The sequence below is a fragment of the Abramis brama genome, assembly GCF_963993115.1.
Source record: "Abramis brama genome assembly, chromosome: 1".
Classification (NCBI taxonomy): Eukaryota; Metazoa; Chordata; class Actinopteri; order Cypriniformes; family Leuciscidae; genus Abramis; species Abramis brama.
In genome coordinates this window covers 8878246-8898106 of record NC_139963.1, presented here as the reverse complement: position 1 = coordinate 8898106, position 19861 = coordinate 8878246, and the positions used below count along the sequence as shown (strand labels likewise).

Below are 19861 nucleotides of genomic sequence, written 5' to 3'. Positions count from 1 at the left end.
TTCAATTCAGAAGAGTAATCTTCAATGTATCAATTAATCAATTTATAAACTTTCAAAGATGTAATTATTAAGCCAAAGACAAATTTGTCTTAAAATGAATTTTGAATAGTGCATGACCCTGTAATAAGCCTGGTTCACTAAGTTCACTATAACAGCGTCACCAACAACACGTCTGAGTTAGTATCACTTCTCTCTTCATGGGATTTCATATGACGCTTCAGTTGTTCTCTAATGTTGCGCCATTATAGTTTTTTTTGCATAATATTTAAAAAACAATGCAATTTGCAGAAACAAAATATAAAACATTTATACAATAGAAAATTTGAGTAACGGTGGTGTTGGTTTGAACAAATAGTTAAAATTATCCTAATATAAGAAAAGTGTCTTGTTTAATTATTCAGATCCAATCTAATATTTATTAATTCTGGCAGGTCACGTTAGTCAAGCTCGCATCAGTTGACTCTCAGCTGATCCACCTCTACCTATAGGAATATGACAAATATCACAGCATTCATATTTAAGCTCCTTCAGTATTATCAGCAGCTATCGCGTTTCTCAGGAGCGATTACCCTCCTCCCTCCCCAGCTCATCCTCTCGTCAGTCAGGGTTTGGCATTCTGATTGCCCTTGAATCAGAATAAATTCTCTAATTATGTTGTACATTAAAATCTTTATTAATTAATAATATCTGCAATACATTCATGTTGGTTCTGTTCTGTTTCCCCTAAGGAGGGTTATTGCTGCTCTTATCTATGCTAGACTGCATGGATGCGCAGGGAGTTCTTGCCCAGAACAGAACCATATTGCCAATATATGCTAATTGTCAATCATATTTGACGATAGTGATCCTGACAGAAACTCATTTACATAATTTTTGATATGCAGTACTGGTTAATCACATAACAGCATTAACCTGCCATCTGAAGTGAAAAAAGAATGCATAAAAATACTCTTACAGAAGGATAAAGAAGAATGTCCTTCATACGTAACAACTTTTGTTAACAACTGTTATGTGTTCTTAATTTACTTTATGTTTAATATTTAAATTGTTCCAGTAATGGAACAAAATGAGCAAGAATTCCTGGAATATCCTGGAATCCCAGAGCCCTGCAGTCAGGTGGGGACCTTACAGAAAAAAAACAGTCAGACAGAGATGAGCTGTTGGGCAAGGGGCCGGGGCGTAACGCTGACCTCAGATGTAGAAATCTCTGTTTTTCTCCTCAGGCTGTGGCGTGCCATGAGGAACTCAGGCATGGATTTCTGCTCATTTAATCTTGAGTGCGTCATTTCCTTTTTGTCCATCCTTGTTTCTTTGAAGCCCACACTTTTCTCAGGGGTCTTAGACAAGTAAGAATGAAATCTTCCATACAAGGGGAACCATTCTTCAGTAGATGTTTATTTTGTTTTTTCACTGTTTATTCATTGGGAAATGTAATCCTATGTCAGACTGTGACCAGTGCATTTTTTTCAAATGTATCATCCTTGCGTAATTCCTTTATATCATCAGTCAAAAAAACACCTACTTATTAATACTTTTTCACACATTTTAGAATAATATAGTCAAAACTGTAAAATAAAAGAATTGTGCAAAATATGTAGCAACCAAAATGCTAAGCAATAGAGTTGGGGGACTTGGACTTGGACTTGGACTTGGACTCGAACTCAGACGCATTTGGGTGGACAGGCGATCCACTCTCCAATCCAGAAGGGAGCGCTCAAGGTTTCATTGCTGTTTGCGCAACATGTTATTCAAACCAATATGTTTGAAATTATGTATTATGTATCATATAGACAAACAAATCAACAATTCCTTAATTTTTAGCAAACAGGAATCTGAGGCATGTAAATGTACCCAGCTCGTATCGAACTGTGACCCCAAAACCGAGGTATGTAACGAACCGTGACTTCTGTGTACCGTTACACCCCTACTAGAAACTATCCTGAACTGTGACATGAAAGCAGCGGACAGGAGAAAATAAACGAAAATGCGAAATAAAAAATGAATATAATATAAAGTCCATTTCACTTGTTTAAGACAGAAAGAACTAAAGAAATAGTGGAAATTTCTAATGTCGATTACAGAGAGCCGAGGGACTGCGGCGAACAGTGATGTAAGGGATGTTGATCTTGACACATCCAGCAAACCGGCTCATATTCCACACATTACTCATTACTCTCCTAATTTCTGGACAGGCCTTTCACTAATTTCCTTTCCTGTGAGTCATAACAAATACTCTCCCTTGTATATATTTCACAGTGTATCTACACTATTTATGACTTGAATGACACCAATGAGGTCTTTTGTAGTCTCCGCAGGAAGCAAACCAGATGTGGGCAGCTGCAGTGGAAGAATAAGTGGTCAGCTTGAACCTATTATGCTCTACGCCCCCACATGCCACAGTCTATAGGCATTTAACCCTAAAACCTTATGGGCGTCTTAAAGAGTCTCCATAGCCCTCAACACAGTGGTTTACGTAGGTTTATGGTGTTTATTCCAGTATATTCTTGCGTAGCCAGACCTTCAGACTGACGGCAGAAGGTCTGGACTCCATCACAGCTTTCTTTGGCTGAGGACCGCCCAGTGGACGTCTGACTGACATGTAAAGCCACCAAACATAGTTAGTTTTGTTCTGCGTCATGTTTAAGGGCATGAGAATGTAAAGTCGATGTGCCAATACGATAACAGGCCGGTGGTGCATATAATAAATTATTCATTCAAGAACGTTGTGCAAGTTTACTGCATCAATGGCACTGCAAACTTCACATACTTTTGAAAATCCAGCATTTAGTTGCAATCATACTCATCAAATAGAACACAATGTGTTAATATAGATGGTGTCAAATCCCCTTTCCTAAGCAATCATGTCGGAGTTCCGCAGGGCCTCTATTATTCTCAGTGTACATTAATGATCTTCCAGCTGTCTGTCCGGAGCTTAATGTACAGATGTTTGCGGATGACGCATGGTAAAGATGCAAAGATAAAAGCTACAAACCTCACAAATGCACTAACCAAAGTTCAAAACTGGTTAAATCAAATTTGTCTCATTCTTAATACCAAAAAGACGTTGTTATAATGTTTACAAAAAAAGAACCTGTGAAGCCAAATACTATAAAATTTGACTGTAAGACGCCCACTGAAAAACCACCAACAAGAAGTAGATCTTCTGTGTTTTTGGGAGGTGAGGAATTGGCGTTGGTAGCCCAGTTTAACTACATTGGGGTTATACTAGATTTGAACCTCACTTTCACAAAGCACATAAAAAAGGTAACCAATGCTATAAAATTTAATTTACAAAATTACAAACAAATCAGCTCTTTCATTACAACAGAGGCTGCTAAATCCTATCTCCATTGTATGATTATTCTCACATTGAATTACTGCTTCACAATCTGGTCATTTGCTGGTGTTACTGCACTAAAACCCATTGATCAACTCTACAATAAAAGCAGTCAAGGTATTTGATAGGAGACCACAGTCGTTTCACCTTTGTTCAATTCTAGAGAAGTATCAACTCCTAAGTTTTGAAAATCTTCAAGTATTTAAAAGTAGCTGTCTCATATATAGATCAATGAATGGAATGGCCCCACCACCCCTGGGGGATTTTTATCAAAAAGAGAAATAGTGAGACTAGTACTAGGTCAATTACTCGGGGGGGTATTGTGAAGTACAATTTAGAAAGTCTAATTTTGCACAAAACGTCCTCTCTATTAAAGGCTGCACAAATTGGAACAGTATGCATACGGAAATTAGAGGTAGCCCCACTTTTGTTTCATTTAAGAAACAGCTTAAAAGATGGCTGAATAACAATCAAAACTGTGAACATTAGGTAAGAAGGTAGATTTCTATAGGTAGACAGAGTCATATATTTATAAAATGCACTTTGGGATGTCTATGCACAGGCATTTACGCACCTTAAATAATTATTATAATTAGTACATTATATAGTATAGGTACTTTTGATGTTTTTTAGCTCTATATGTTTATATTAAATGTTATGTATGTTTTTTGTTTTTCTTTCTATGTCTTAGACTGGAAATCCAGACAGTCTGGCATCGACTAATGAAACTCGGCCAGCTCGAGGGGCAGCACCAAGCATGTATTTGAAAATCTCACTGCACACAATTGGATAACACTACGACCAATCACACCAAAACAGCAAAAACGCCCTTCTTGCAAAGGAATGATTCGAGCGCCGTCTTCTGTGCCTCTTTTAGATAAAAAGCCATGTCTAACTCGTTCATTGTAGCGGCCAAAGCCGTTTCAAACAACTGGTGTTCATCCATAGCCATCTTGCAATGTTTACTAATGACTTTGCCGTCACAGCGCTGTCGTCATCTGTTTAGCTCGCCTCTGGCCCGCCTATATCAGATAACCCGATGTGATTGGTGCAGCTCGGATACAAGGGCATATTTAATGAGCATCATTACTCGACGCCAGAGTAAACTCACTGAGCAAATGCAACTTGTGCTCTCACGAGAACTCTGGATTACCAGGGTATCTATGTCTGGGACTACGGATGGAAATTAGCATTGTGCTAAATCCGGCGTATTTGCATCAACTTCTATTGTACATTCATTAATATGCACTGTCCCATCCAAATAAATAAAAAATGAAATGAAATGAAGTTGATCCTGGTAAGCACTCATTGTCACAGCTGTAAACACCACGGCTTTCTTCTTCCATGAGGGGGTTTGGCTTCACGATTGCTTTGTTTCCAGGCGGACTGTTAAAGAACGCGACACACACTTCTCCCGGCCATCCTGTAGAGGTCAATAAATCGGATCGCAACTTTGAAACTCCTGAAGTGTTTCACATTTTGTGTACCTTATGCATCAAAATTTTATGGTGGGCGTGATGTCTGAGGCTGAGACTAATTCCCGTATGACCCTTTGAGACCATCATTAGTGGTATTGTGTAAAAACAAGTGCAATATCTCAATTACTTTTGCTCATACTTAGGGCTGAGGATCTGAACAAACCCCATCAACTTTGGAGTGTAACTCATCCCATATTTATTCAACGGACATGAATAATACCTCAAATTGTAGGCATTTTTGGGCTATAGCGAGAGACCACAGACTGTAGACAGGGCAACCACCTAACAATTCCCTAGTTGCTGCATAATAACGTCCTGGAAACAAACCACAACATCCTAGTGGAGGCGAATTTTGCATGGATCATTCACATTTTGGTGGAAAATCTAGATTAAATACCTTTTGTCTTACAGATAAGACTTTTGAGGTCATCAATGTCATAAGGAGTATGGGTGTAAAGGCCTATTCACACTGAGAACCATAACTATAAAGATAAGTATAATGATATTTGCATCCACACCAACACATTATAACATTCTGTTTATAACTTCATCACTGCTTTTTTTCAGCATCTTGTGCAGAGCTGAACTTGTACTTGAACTTGAGTGTAGGCCCCACCATTTGCAGGCAGACAGACTATATTAGGACTGCAGAGGTTAGAATAGTCTTTTCTTCCCGAAAGTGACATATCCGAGTGAAACAACTTCTGGAACAAGAAAAAAAATGTAGGGCGGGACTTTATGGGGAATAGAGTGGTGCAAGGATGACGTCAAAACCCAGAAGACTGATTCGCCAGTGGTGCCCTCAAGATTTTCCTATGGGGTTTATCATTTTATCAGTAAAATTTGTGGTAAACACAACTTGACGATACTTGAATGTTGTAAATTACGTCATTTAAAAGATTACAAGTTATTTGTTTTTAAATGTGCACAGATAAACCATTTATCATCAAAAACAATTTTGATTTCATGGTGACTGAATTGAGAGACTGTCATGAAATGCACTTTCTCTTTGAATCGCAGAAAACCCAAACATGGCATGGAAAAAGTCACCCAGATTCCTGACAGGAACATACTGTAGAAATAAGGAGGGGGGAACAGAAAACGAAACCATTACAGAATACATGTAACAGGTGTGAACAAGTTTTATATCCGGTATGCCAGTCAAAATACCCACTTATGAGAATGAGCAATGACAGTTTTACTGCACAGTGTAACTGAGCAGCCACCAAAATCATAAAAACTATACAGTTCTGTTCACTGGAACCCTTTACAGACATTTGTTATGATGTACAAGTAATGAAAGAGTCTTAAAACCATGACACAATGGCTTCTCACACTAATAAAGCAGGGGTGGACCACAAGAACACATTCTGTGGCATGGGAGATTAGCCTTGAGGAAAAATGACACAGAATTACTCTTTTGAAAATTCCCCTTACTTTAGGAGAGGATCCATCTGTCTACAGTCGACATCTAGCCAGACATAGCTTGAAGTAGTAAATCATGCAGAGATATGTCTGATTTCTTCATTTGTCTGGAAGCACCACATTTACCATATTTATTTGTGGTGTTTGCTAAGGCACGCTTCATCACTACTATAAAGAGAAAGTCCAGAAGAGAGAGAGAAAGTAAGGAGTGGGTGGAGGGTTGAGTAGTGATGCAGAAGTGTTTCCCTGAATCTGGATCACACTTGTGATTTCAACAGAGAATAATGCAAGATGGACTTCCTTAATTTACTTCCACCTGATTTGAGTTGCTTAATTCTCTTTACTTAAAGAAACTCTGCAATCTCTATATCATGATAGACCACACACTGGTGTTCCACTTATAAATGAGTGCATTATTTCTCTCATTAAATTAAATTAAACTAATAAAATCTTTACAAATTGAAGGACTTTTTCTTCTTGAGAAAATTAAGAATTCAGACTTACTTATTTGGCTTAGAGAATATCTTGTTGTAATAACAGCAACGCATCTTAAAAATGACACATACATTTAAAAAAGATGAATCAGCAGAAACAGTCTATCATATAGTATGTTAAATACAAACTTTTTTTTTATTAAGTGACTTATTGCTGGAATTTTATTAGGGTTTTTTAGTGCCTTTATTACATTTCATGTTTTATACATGTGTAGAAAAGGCTTGCATTGTATCTTAAATGCAGGAAATTCTCTACATACACTTTTGGTTCTTCTTTCCTTGTTAAGAACATTAAGAATTCAAACTTACCATTTCAAACACAGATGCGTAGAGAATATCTTGTTGCAATAACGGTAACGCATCTTAAAAATGACACATGCATTTAAAAAAGACGATTCAGCAGATAAAAAAAAATCAGCGAGAAGTGACAAAGAGACGGAGCACGTTTCTTCCCACGTCACACCATATGATGACAGACGGATAGCTATGGTAACGTAGCCTAGGTGACCCTTAATATGGGAAGCTGGGAAATTCTGATGGATGGACACAAAATCCGAAATTCTCCTTTGCGCCATGATCAAATGCACTTGTGTGACACACAGTTTATCTCAATGTCAAACAGGCATGTGTGTGTCAACCAAGGGCAAGATGATATCCAGCACAGACGCGTCTCTAAGATGTCTGCTATAGATCCCTTAATCTTTACATCTCATAAACATCTAAATGAAATAGCACTTTTAGATATACATTCTAAGTCATAAACACCTTAAAGACATTTTCCAAATGTCTATTTAACATCTGACACAAAACATCTTAGACTAGAGACATATTGCAAATGAGCAAACACTCTAAAAAAATACATCTTGCAGATGTAAATGCAGACATCAAGACATCTCTGTGATGTTCATCCCGTTCTGTGTACAAACTTAAAATGTAAGATTGATATCTTGACACGCACAGGGAAACTATAGCCTACTGACAAGTTACATTTACAGTAAAATCTAAAAATTGATTCAGATTCAGACACCAGATATCATTTTTGACTTTTTTTTTTTTTTCTAGTGGGTGCAGGACACTATAGTTCACTTATGTAAGTGAGGAGAGCAAAATAAAGTAAACTGTGACATATTATACTCAAAAACAGTAACATTTATATAAATTTGGGACCAAAAATGATTCAGACACTTTGACCTGACTATGTTTTGCTGAAGTGTTTTTTCTTTAATTGCTAATGCTCTTTTTACACACAGACTGAACAAAATGAAGCATTGCTTGGTAACTGGTTGAGCTAAACTGGTATTATCTAATTGTGTAGTTAAATTTAACAGCTGACAGATATTCAACATAATTCATCCGTGAGACAGTCTAACAGAAGGACGGACAAAACCAGTGAAATATCAACTGATCTGAGTTATTGTCATATTTTAGTATTATTTTCTAAACTATAGCGAATAAACTCTGATAATGTGAGAAATGTTGAAGGTGTCTGAATACATTGTGGTATGACTGTAAATTCCTTATTCAACACATAAAATTGGTGTTATTAAACCTTTTTAGTTTTAGGATATTTCTCGTGCCCCTTTCGATGACCTATAATGCTGAAAATATTAACCTTTTAGAATGTGTTACACATTGCTCAAAAGTGAACAGTTGTACTACGCATTAAACATTGGTTTAAAACAGGGAAGTCAGTGGTCACTGTGAGGTCAAGGGCCAACTAAACGTCAGAGCATTGCCCAACACTGTTTCTGCAATAGACTGTCCTTAAAATATTACTCATACTGTAATCTACTAAAGTAAAAAAAAAAAAAAAGAAGAAAAAAAAAGAAGACAAAATATCAGTAAGAGACACTTAAACACTTAAATGAGTACATGATGACTAAGTCAGGGCAAAAAGTAAAAAGTGATTTGAAGTCAGACAAGAAATGGGCGGAGCTCAAGAGAGGAATATAAAGCAGGGCCATTCACAGGGAGAGAGCGAATACTCAGGTTAGTCCTCTCACTCCTGTCAGCTTCTCATCTGAGCCTTTCTGAAGTCTCTGGACGCAGCTTGTTTCAGTAAATCCACGCGTTGGTCGCAGTCAGTCGTGAAGATGAGTGTTGTCGTTGGCCTTCTGCTGTTATTCCTGAGCGGATCCGAGTTGACTGAAGCCTGCAGCTGCTCTCCTGAACATCCTCAGCAAGCGTATTGCAATGCGGATGTCGGTAAGATTCCATGCATTAACTATTTCATATCCATAGCCATGTCTGGATTACACTAATACACTCTCTGTCGTGTGCGTATGGTAGCAATAGCATGTATGTGTGTGAATGACAGCATCTGACAACATATTTCATTCTCTAAAATGTCGTTGCTAATCTATGCAGAAACAACTATGTTTAATACAAATAAAGTTTAAAAAAGGGGGTATTAGGCCTACTTTTCATTTAGACTGCAGTCTGTGTTAATTACAAATGTAAAAGAAAAACTTTTTTTTTTTTTTTAAATAAGTGACTTATTGCCGGAATGTTATTAGGCTTGTTTGTTGCCTTTATTATTATTTCATGTTTTATACATGTGTAGAAAAGGCTTTCATTGTATCTGAAGTTTAGAAAATTTTATCAGAAGAAGTGTATCCGATGTCATACACTTTTGATAATTCTAGTGTTCAGAGCAACTAATGTTGATCTAATACCTCAGAAGTTAGAATATTAAAATTGCTTATGTATATGCTTTAATTAATATGATGAGGCTATATCAGTGGGAATAACAACATGCACCCAAATGGCACTACAGGGCCTGTCATGTTTTCCGTCTTTATTTTTTATCTTGATAGTTTCATCCGCTCTGTTTCATTTGCTTAATATTCTCAATTGTCAATGCGGATGATAACTTTATTTAACAGTTTTCTTGTTACACCTTACATGTACTTACTGTAGTAACAGTGAATTATGTATAATTACAAGCAACTAACTGTAAACCAAACCCTAACACTATCCCTATAGTAATTACATGTTCATTTATATTACTCACTACTTACTGGTGTAACAAGGACCAGAAATGGGTGGTAGATCTTAAGTATTGTAGCAGATATATCATTGTAACGGTATAAATCACAATATAGTTGCTGTTTTTCTGGCAATATAATCCAGTGAATTAAATACTGTAGAAATGAAAGGTATTTCATCTCTCATTTGATTATTTTCTCTCTTTTTTTTTGGCTTCATGATAAAAAAAAAACCCTGAAGAGATTATTCATAAATGAATGACTAGTCTCACATTATATAATGTGATTAAAACAAAAGACTCAAAATCATACAAATAATATTCTGATGTTAAACTCTGATTGGATGATTCACTTTTAACAAGTCATTATAAAACAATTTAACACACACCTGTTAAATTCTGTATAATAATACATTGAGGTGTGACATTACTTGGCAACAAAAAATAAATGCATCACTTCCCTTAATAACAAGTTCTGCTAAATCCTGACTTGTTTGGGACACATCCCACTCTACATATTATATATATATGGCATAGTTGTACCCCATTAACCAAAAAATCATTATGATTAGTATTAGTATTTTGAATTACTCAACAAATTATCATGTCCCCTAAAATTTTTTTCCAACTTCACTTTGAATTAAATGTCACATATATATTTCTAAATGATCAATTTTGAGTATTAGGTTATTTATTTACTTATTCTCTTTTACATAAAATACAATTGATTGCATATGATGAAATTTTCTTCTAGAATGATCTTTTTTATTAAGCTTGCATATTTAAATTCAGCAATTTCACTTAAATGGCAATGAAAATTACCTATTCATTGTCATTTAAGTGAAATTACTGAACTTAAATATACGAGCTTGATAAAAATGATCATTCCATAAGAAGATTTCAGATGGCACTTAGAGGCTTTTGCATCTGAACTCTTCATATATAAGTGAAACCATTAAATTAGTTTATGTCCCCCAAACAGTCCACCCTGTTACATTGGTGCTATTTGCCCTTTAAAATCTTAACCTAAATCACATGACTTGGCAGAAGTGACATCATTTCCTTAGAGGGAAAGCAACTCCAAGAACAAAGTAAGTGTTAGTCATAAACCTTTCCCTCTTTCCCTCATTTTTTAAAAGACTTACCGAATAGCATAAAACATGTCCACCCTGTTGTGTCAATTTAGACTGCACATGAAAACGTTTATTTATTGATTTTTACATTGATTTCTATAAATCGATTAAAATTCCTCCTTAATGTTAATCATCTGCTTGCTAGCATGTTGTTCTTTTCTAGCTATAGTAATGGGCATCATTATAGCTTAAAACATCCACCCTGTTAGTCTTTGCATTGTAAATATTTCATGTAACAGGGTGGAAAATACCTTGTATTTCTATCAAATATTTTTATCTGAATTATTAGGTTATACTTGAGCATTTTCAGAATTTTTTTGTACACATTTTGTGTGTTTTTTAACATAATTTTTAACAAACCTGCTCAGTCCAAAATCCACCAAACTATAGGAATGACCGCTGCATAAACTATTGCAGAATCTTTATCTCTTGACACATTTCTACATCTACATTTCTACAATGTTGAAGTGATGGGGAGAACCTTACGCCTAATTTTAGCTTTATTGTGTCATTGTGTGTAACCTGCCTCAGATCCTCTGACCTTTGGTGTCCCTAGAATACCCTGTCATTACATGACCTACACATTTTCCATTGTCTATAGTAGCCCTGTGAGTAAAACCTCTGTCAACAGGCTGATTACAACTGCAGAAATTGAGAAAGTATTGCCACATGCTAGCAACATAATATTGTGTAGTTAGATGGTCATTACATGACTAGGGATGGTGAAACTTGGGTAACTGTAGTCAGACCCCAATGACCGCACGCCCACCTGTACATTTAGTGATTGGTTGAAAACAACATCTGCTGCCCGCCACAGGAATCGACAGTCTCATTCTTGTATGTGGCATCATGATGCCGGCAGATTGAAACTCCCACATCATATTCGCCTGATGGAAAGAGTCAAGTCACATAGCGCTTTATACAGTTCAGATTGTTTCAAAGCAGTTTAAACAGCAGTGTTAATGTTGGTAAAATTAAACAATTATGGAACAAATTCAATTTCAGCTTTAAACAGAAAACACTAATGCTACTATTCAGCTCAATTTAGCTCAGTGTTGATTAAGTTCAGTTCAATAACAGTGTCAATCTGGGAAAGTTCATCAGAGTTCATCATGAAACGAGTTCAATTCGACTATAAAGCAGCTTCACAGACGACAATAGTGTTGCCATTCAGCTCAGTTTAGTTCAGTGTTGATTCAATTCAGTTCAACTACAGAATCAATGATGCAGAGGTCATTCATTATTAAATAAATCGATGGTCCGTTTACACGACACCGTTTTCAACTAAAAATGGAAAACTTTGTATGCGTTTTGGCCGTTTATTTGGCCTTAAAATGGGTTTCAACAAGTTTTTGAAAACAATACCATTATCGTCTCCGTGCAAACTACACATTTTTTTTAGTACATTGTTGTCATGTTAAGCCCAAAGTATACTTCATTTTTTACGAGTAAGCTAGTGTATGCGTACAGTCGAACACGTATGCTCCATTTGATCGAGGGCGAATGCAGTCGGTCGACATGTGCACTCTAGAAAGTGTTACGGTATTCCCATGCGACCTACAGAACCAGTAAATGAATAATGTGTAGGGCTCCCTTTCCCCCTCACATACCTGAACACAGCACCCACACTGTGTGTCCCACTTCCGCCTCGGGATGGAATGAATGTGTGGAAAAGGGAGGCTGTGATTGAACCAGCATAAACCCTGTATGTGTGTTACTGATGAGACAGGCATGCCTGACTTGAGACTGGGACCCTGTGGGTGTATTTGGCATTCTGAGTGTGTGGCCAATAGAAAAGACGCTCTGTGTTTGGGGATGAATATGCGGACGGTGTGTATGGGCACTCTGAAGACTCGGATAGATGAGGGGAAGAGTTTTATAGGGATATTTGATCTCTCTTATTCCTTTACAATACCGTTTAAAAGTTTGAGGTCAGTAAATGTTTTTAAAAGCAGTCAAAGGCTGCATTTTTTTAATCAAAAATACAGTAAAAACAGGAAATATAGTGTGAAATATTATTACAGTTTTTTGACACAGTTCTCTGAAATGCTTGATTCTGATTGGTAGAGCACAAATCTTGAACACAACTTGTTTAGATGTATGGCTTTGATTTTTCTCACAGTTTTAGAGTGAAAAATTTAAAATGGTATTTTTGCACATTTTTCATAACAATAAGCGTAAAATTCTGTAACTTTTTTAAGTTTACTTTTTAAAACTTTTTTCACTTCAGCAATAATCTGCCAAGTGTCGTATTTGAATAGGGATCAAACTTAAGCCTGTGCTCTTAAGCATTCAATGTTTACGACGAGTTTAAGTTGGAAATTTAATCGCATCCAAAATAAAAGTCTGTGTTTACATAATATATGTGTGTGTACTGTGTATAATTATTTTGTATATATAAATACATATTTATGTATATATTTAAGAAAAATGTGCATGCATATACTGTATATACCTGTATATTTATATTATATATAAATATTTTATATATAAATAACACATTTTTCTTAAATATATACTTGCACATGTATGTATTTATATATACAAAATAATTATACACAGTACACAGACTTTTATTTTGGATGCGATTAATCGCGATTAATTGTTGCACTGCCCTAGAATAAATGCATTATAAATACAGCGTGAAATATAATTTAGGACCATAAAATCCCCTAAAAATATTAAATAAAAAAACTAAAATATAGTACATTCATTTCATTTAAATAAAAAAAATAATTTCGATCATTTTCGGCCGACACGCGACGAGCACCAGAGGGCTAGAGGAAGAAGCTCTCATGCGCTAATTTAGTCTTTCAATCTCAATTGTGTTCAAAGCATGAGATCCTACCCACTGAATCTGCTTCTCACAGAGAGATGAGTTCGGGCTGAGCGCTTGGTATTCGTATGTCAGCAGCTCAATGGGGAGCGGGCGGTGTGAGGGAGGAGATTAAAGCGAGCGGGCGAGCGAGCGGGGGGGCAGACGTCCTGCTAGAGTCAGACTGCTGACTGGCTTCCTGAGAGCACATTCCTCACACGGCCCTCCGCTAATCAAACACTCATGTGTGTCCATACACACGCCCCGCTCTCAGCACCTGTGGCACACACACCAGATAAATCACCTCTCTCCACGCTTGGAGGATAACACACATCTACAGGGGAGAGAGCGGGGGGGTAAAACGTGCCAGAAACATTTCAGGTTGAATGAATGTGTTTGTTTTTTCAGTCATCAGAGCCAAAGTAGTCGGACGGAAGGAGGTGGTTACCGGGAATGATGCCTATGGCTATCCAATCAAAATGATCCAATATGACGTCAAACAGATCAAGGTTAGTGGAGAATGTTCTTACACGAATCCAAGGACAAAACCGTAATTATAAGATATACACTGTTACTGTGATACAATTACTCACACTGTGATATGCTAAGTTACAACATAAGCCTTATTGGAAAAATCCACCAACATTTGTTCTTGTACCTGTACATACAGTTGAAAACACACTGAAATGCACACTATAAACAGTAAAACACCAACAACTTTTATTCCTTTTCACACAAATTATGATGGCATGTGCAGATTAAAGACACATTTTTGAGTGGTTCCTTGCACAGTACTAATGTTATGACCTCAAAACACTTTTACCATAGTGTTTGATTTTGTAAACTAATACATTTTGATGTTTGCATCACATAACAGCACCATATGCATTACTTTTCTGACCAAGTAAACTTGCTTGGTACAGCACTGCACTGCGAGTCACGATAAAATAACTCAAAGACTTGATGAAGCAAGTGCAGGAATCTCCTGTTTACACTATCGGTTATGTCTAGTGAAGGTGGCAACTGCTATACGTACAACATCAATAAAATGCTGCCGGATTCACGCTCACATCTGTTTTGTTTAATCACAACACATTTTAATATAAATATCTTTTTTCACTCACTGGACATTTCACTTTGAAAGTGTTGTGAAATGTGCAACAACAAGAAACCTCTAATATTTCGCCACAGGCCTGTTTTTGCAATGAGCCGGAGTTGCTTCATTGTTCCTTATTTCTAATGGCTTCAAAATACTTGTGTAAATAAATACATACATTCATATATATTCGTATCATAAATTCACCTTATTATATTCAAGATACTGAAAAACAAAGATTAAATGAAATGGCATCTTCATATCCTCTTCTTTCACTAGATGTTTAAGGGCCCCGAGGGAGAGATCGAGACCGTCTTCACGGGCCCCTCCTCTGCTCTGTGCGGGGTCACTCTCGAGAGCAATGGCAAACAGGAATACCTGATTACAGGTAAGAGGGAATTAACAAACTGTGGGGAAGAGCACTCAAGAAACAGCCGCTGCTCTGGCTTCTGTAAACTGCAGGAGTGTACAGCTTTACTCCAGCATCCTCTCTCTCTCTCTGCACAGGGAAAATGGACTCGAATGACACACTGAGCGTGAATCTCTGCGACTACATTGAGTCTTGGGAGTCTCTGAGTCTGACACAGAAAAAGTGCTTGGGTGAACGCTATCAGATGGGCTGTGATTGCAAGGTATTGTCTATCTATCTATCTATCTATCTATCTATCTATCTATCTATCTATCTATCTATCTATCTATCTATCTATCTATCTATCTGTCTGTCTGTCTGTCTGTCTGTCTGTCTGTCTGTCTGTCTGTGTGTCTGTCTGTCTGTCTGTCTGTCTGTCTGTCTGTGTGTCTGTCTGTCTCACAGCTCTTCCTCTTGTCTGTCTGCAGGTGGTCCAGTGCTCCAGCATCCCCTGCTCCATCAGCGAGCCCACAGAATGCCTGTGGACGGACTGGGTTGTGGAGGGGACGGTTCAGGGCACTCAGGCTCAGCTCTACACCTGCGTGAAGAGGAACGACAGCAGCTGCGCCTGGTACCGGGGATCCGCTCCGCCCAAAAAAGATTTCATGGACATTGAGGAACCATAAACTCGCCCTCAGTTTCATCAGTCATTCAGAAACACAGCTACCGTTTCACACCGAAATTCTGCAAATCTCCGAAAATGATGACATAAAATATCCGGGCCGTGAAGGGCTCACCCCAAATTCAAAAGGAAAAAAGATATAGATGGTAATATTTTTGTAATAATATAAATAATGAATCATATTTTGTGTAAGAAAAAAATTAACTTAAAAGATCACAAAGATGCCTCTCCTCCAATTTCCATTGTGGTAATATGAATTACAAATATATATGTTTAAATGGTCAAAAGTTCAATTTGAATATCATACATTTAATTTATGTTGTTTTTAATGAAAACATTTTTAGCCATACAGTATTATTCACATTATTACAGTAATGCAATTAATTAATAAGTAATTAAAATCACCATTGACTCTAAAGTAGTAAATATGTGATGAGAATTATGAATTATGCAGTGAATAAAATGAAAAATCATCTGGTGTTCTGTATTGTTCTTCTGATCTTAGTGTGATTTGTGATGCTGTAATATTACCCCAGATATGACATACAGTACATTCGGTTGCATGTTAATATATCAAGTGAATCTTACCTCTACTGTTGAACTATTTTTATGACAGGCAGAAAAGTTTCTTTTAAGCACTTTGAGAACCCAGATGTTGTTGTTGTTTTTGTAATATTGTTGCTCTCCAATAAAGAGGAAATGAATTACAACATTGATTTTTTTTTCAGTTCCTCAAACACAGACACTACGCATTTATATTCGTTTCGAAACCAATTTCAAGCATGAAAGCAGAAGGTTTTTAAGATCATGTCCAAACTTTTGACTGGTAGATTATCTCAAATTATAATATATATATGCTATATATATATATATATATAGCAGCCAGCCTGTATTCAGCATATTACAGTTTTTCTCCATTGGTTTGGCTCATTTCTTGAAACAGAAATGACATTCTCAAAACAACATGGACAAACCTCCAAACCACTTGGCAATTTTTCACAACAGAATTGAATTTCTCATTCATTTCATCAAATTGCAAATGTCTAAGTACATGTCTCAATGTTTTAGTACATCTTTGCAAATGATTAAGTACAGGTAGCCTACATTTAGCACAATTTCCAAGTGAATAGATCTTGTTGATCTAAACTGATTGATGATTGTCAGTCTAATGGTTGTTCGCTCCAAAACATGTCAGTGTCATTTCATTGTATAAGTCATCACATGCACAATAGTCTGTTCAATTGTCAAAATTAGGCAAGAACATAATACCATGAATACCATATATGTGTGTGTGTATATATATATATATATAATATTATACCATATAATATTATTGGCCTATTGGCCACCAGGCCATGGTGGATGTCCCAGGCCAGCGAGGGGGCAATATAACTATGTGTGCTGCCATATCTGAGAATGGTGTGGCCACTCACATCCCCAGTCTTGGCCCATACAATACACAGAAGCTCCTCATCTTCTTGGACCGCCTTCATTTTGATTTGATCCCTGAAAATGAGAGAGGCCTCGTAGGGCCTCACCTACCACAATATGTCATTGTATGGGACAATGTGAATTTCCACCGTGGCCTGCTCATCAGGGCCTGGTTCACTATTCATTCAAGGATGGTCATGGTGTTCCTACCACCTTACTCTCCTTTCCTCAATCCTATTGAGGAGTATTTCTCCGCTTGGAGGTGGAGAGTGTATGAGCATCGGGCTCAAGATCAGAGGTCCCTGCTCCATGTGCGGATATTACAGGAGATCAGTGTAGGGGATGGTTACGACATGCGCGCCGTTTCTTCCCTCATTACATCACAAGGGAGAATATACGCTGTGATGTGGACGAGAATCTGTGGCCAGACAGACAGCAGCGTGTGGATGGCCAGGAGGGTGAGGACGGTGGCCAGGAGAGGGAGGGTAAGGACAGCGACCAGTGAAGAACTGTTGTGAAACTCCAGCTTTATTTACAGCACTGTAGGCTGCATATCATTTTCATTGTTTTTTGTCTGTGTGTTTATATTACAGTATATTATGCTGTATACATTTTCTTTTTACTCTGATGTATGGAAGTTACTTTATGTGTGTGAATGATAATGGTTACAATTTCCTTGGCAGTATGAGTGCAATGTGTGATGTCAAACCTTGGAGGCTACTCTTACCCTAAAATCCTATTTCTTTCTCTTTTTTTCAGTTTTATACACAATTGTATTCTGTTAGCTAGACAAAAAACAGTACAGTAACCACTGTCAGTGAAGGACTGGGCTAAGACTGAAAGGTGGACATGAGGGATATTTTAATGGTCCTCTGCCATAGTGACAAAACATCTAAACATTTTGACTTGCAGTGCTTTCACAATGCCAAAGGGACGAAGCATTTTGGGGGCACTGACTGTTTAAATGAGAAGGAAATTTAGTTTTGACACATGAGTGAACTGTTTTGGGAGAGGTATGAGCTTTTGCAGGTGAACCATGGTGTTGTGCCGAACCATCCACGTTATTTTGGCAAAAGCACCAAGAGTGTTGAGAACGTCCGGTCTGTTTCAAGAAATGAGCCAAAGCAATTGAGAAGGATCTTTGCCATTTTCGTGGCACTGACTCTTTATATGGGAAAGGAATTTAGTTTTGAAGCATGAGTGAACAGTTTTAGGAGAGATATGAGCTTTTGCAAGTGAGCTATAGTGTTGTGCTGAACTGTAAGACTGTTTTGCCAAATGATCTTAGAGTTTTGAGAATGTAATTTCTGTTTCAAGAAATGAGCCAAACCAATGGAGAAAAACTGTAACTCATGAAGGTTTTAAGAGAAAATATAACTTGGTTTGGATTTTGTTTAACATTTTGTCACTGCATAATTTCCACATTTCATAGTTTTGACTTGACTATTATTCTAAAATGGAGAAAATATTAATAAAACAGAATAGGTAATAATCAGAATATGTGTATCCAGACCATTGCTTGGTAAAATTAACTGAGTTCATTAGTGTGTAAGGGATGTATATTGTCAGTAAGATGTGAACTCTATACTGTACTCTATACTGTACTGTGCATATAGAAACATACATAGATCTGGAAATCATTTATGTAATATATACAGGATTTTTTAATTTATATCAAAATCATGCATCCAGAAAATATACAGTATAGTGTTCTTTCTTTCTTTCTTTCTTTCTTTCTTTCTTTCTTTCTTTCTTTCTTTCTTTCTTTCTTTCTTTCTTTCTTTCTTTCTTTCTTTTCTTCTTCTTTTCTTCTTCTTTTGTAAGAAGATTTCAAAATACAGCATTTTGTAATACAGCATTGGTAAAATTAGTGAACGCTTTCATTTTATGACTCTGCATTCTTATTATGGCTTGGATTTTTTTTTACCATGATATTTTTGTACATTTGTGTTAATTTCCCTTATGAATCATGCAACAACTTTTTTAAGTAGTGTGAGATTTCCAGTGCTGGAACCACTTGGGAAGACTAGCTGAGAGCTAAAGCCTTTGCTTGCCTTTTAAAGTTTATTAATACTCATTAAACTGTTATGGTATTCATGAATAAAAGAGCAGAAATGTCAAATTAATTATTATTTTTCAGTATCTTTTCAGTAATGTACATATGATGCAGCATTTGCCCATGCTTTTTCACCTCCTCTTTTTCTTTCTCGATGGTGTTTTAAAGAACAGTGATTGTTTCACTGGCATAATAATACACATTGAGGTATTGTTAAATGGTATTATGTTTCAACGTGTCACAGAATAAGAAACATAGATATTATTATTGATCAGTAGCGATTTTACTCAACTATTGAACCATTAATCACCTTGGTTTGATCTGACACGAGACATTGAAATGCTATGGGAAACTGCTGAGCACTGCGACCCCTAGCGGCACTGCTGTTGTGTTCCTACTTATGGGTTTTTTTTATGCTTTATTCAGTAACAGAACATACAACAATTAAATGCAAAACAATAATAGTAATACAAAACAATAATAACAGCAAGAAAAAAAAAAAAAAAAAGTATAATATATAGATACCAATATTAATAATAATACAAGTAAATTAAAAAAGTAAGCAATATAACACAAATA

General features: G+C 36.6%; 1 protein-coding gene across 1 annotated transcript; it reads left to right on the top strand.

Moving 5' to 3' along the window:
- The first annotated feature begins 8690 nt into the window (after positions 1–8690).
- Positions 8691–16505, top strand: timp2b (TIMP metallopeptidase inhibitor 2b). The gene is made up of 5 exons (XM_084110421.1): positions 8691–8939; positions 14077–14177; positions 15044–15152; positions 15272–15396; positions 15602–16505. Exons 1-5 carry the CDS (start codon positions 8828–8830, stop codon positions 15797–15799), a joined length of 645 nt encoding a protein of 214 aa, XP_083966547.1. The 5' UTR covers positions 8691–8827; the 3' UTR covers positions 15800–16505.
- The last annotated feature ends 3356 nt before the right edge of the window (positions 16506–19861 follow it).

What these genes read in the sequence shown, in the direction of transcription:
- timp2b (XM_084110421.1), top strand. Translation starts at nt 8,828, where the DNA reads ATGAGTGTTGTCGTTGGCCTTCTGCTGTTATTCCTGAGCGGATCCGAG. An exon ending in GTATTGCAATGCGGATGTCG is followed by an intron (nt 8,940 to 14,076) that starts GTAAGATTCCAT and finishes TTGTTTTTTCAG; the next exon opens with TCATCAGAGCCAAAGTAGTC. An exon ending in AGATGGGCTGTGATTGCAAG is followed by an intron (nt 15,397 to 15,601) that starts GTATTGTCTATC and finishes GTCTGTCTGCAG; the next exon opens with GTGGTCCAGTGCTCCAGCAT.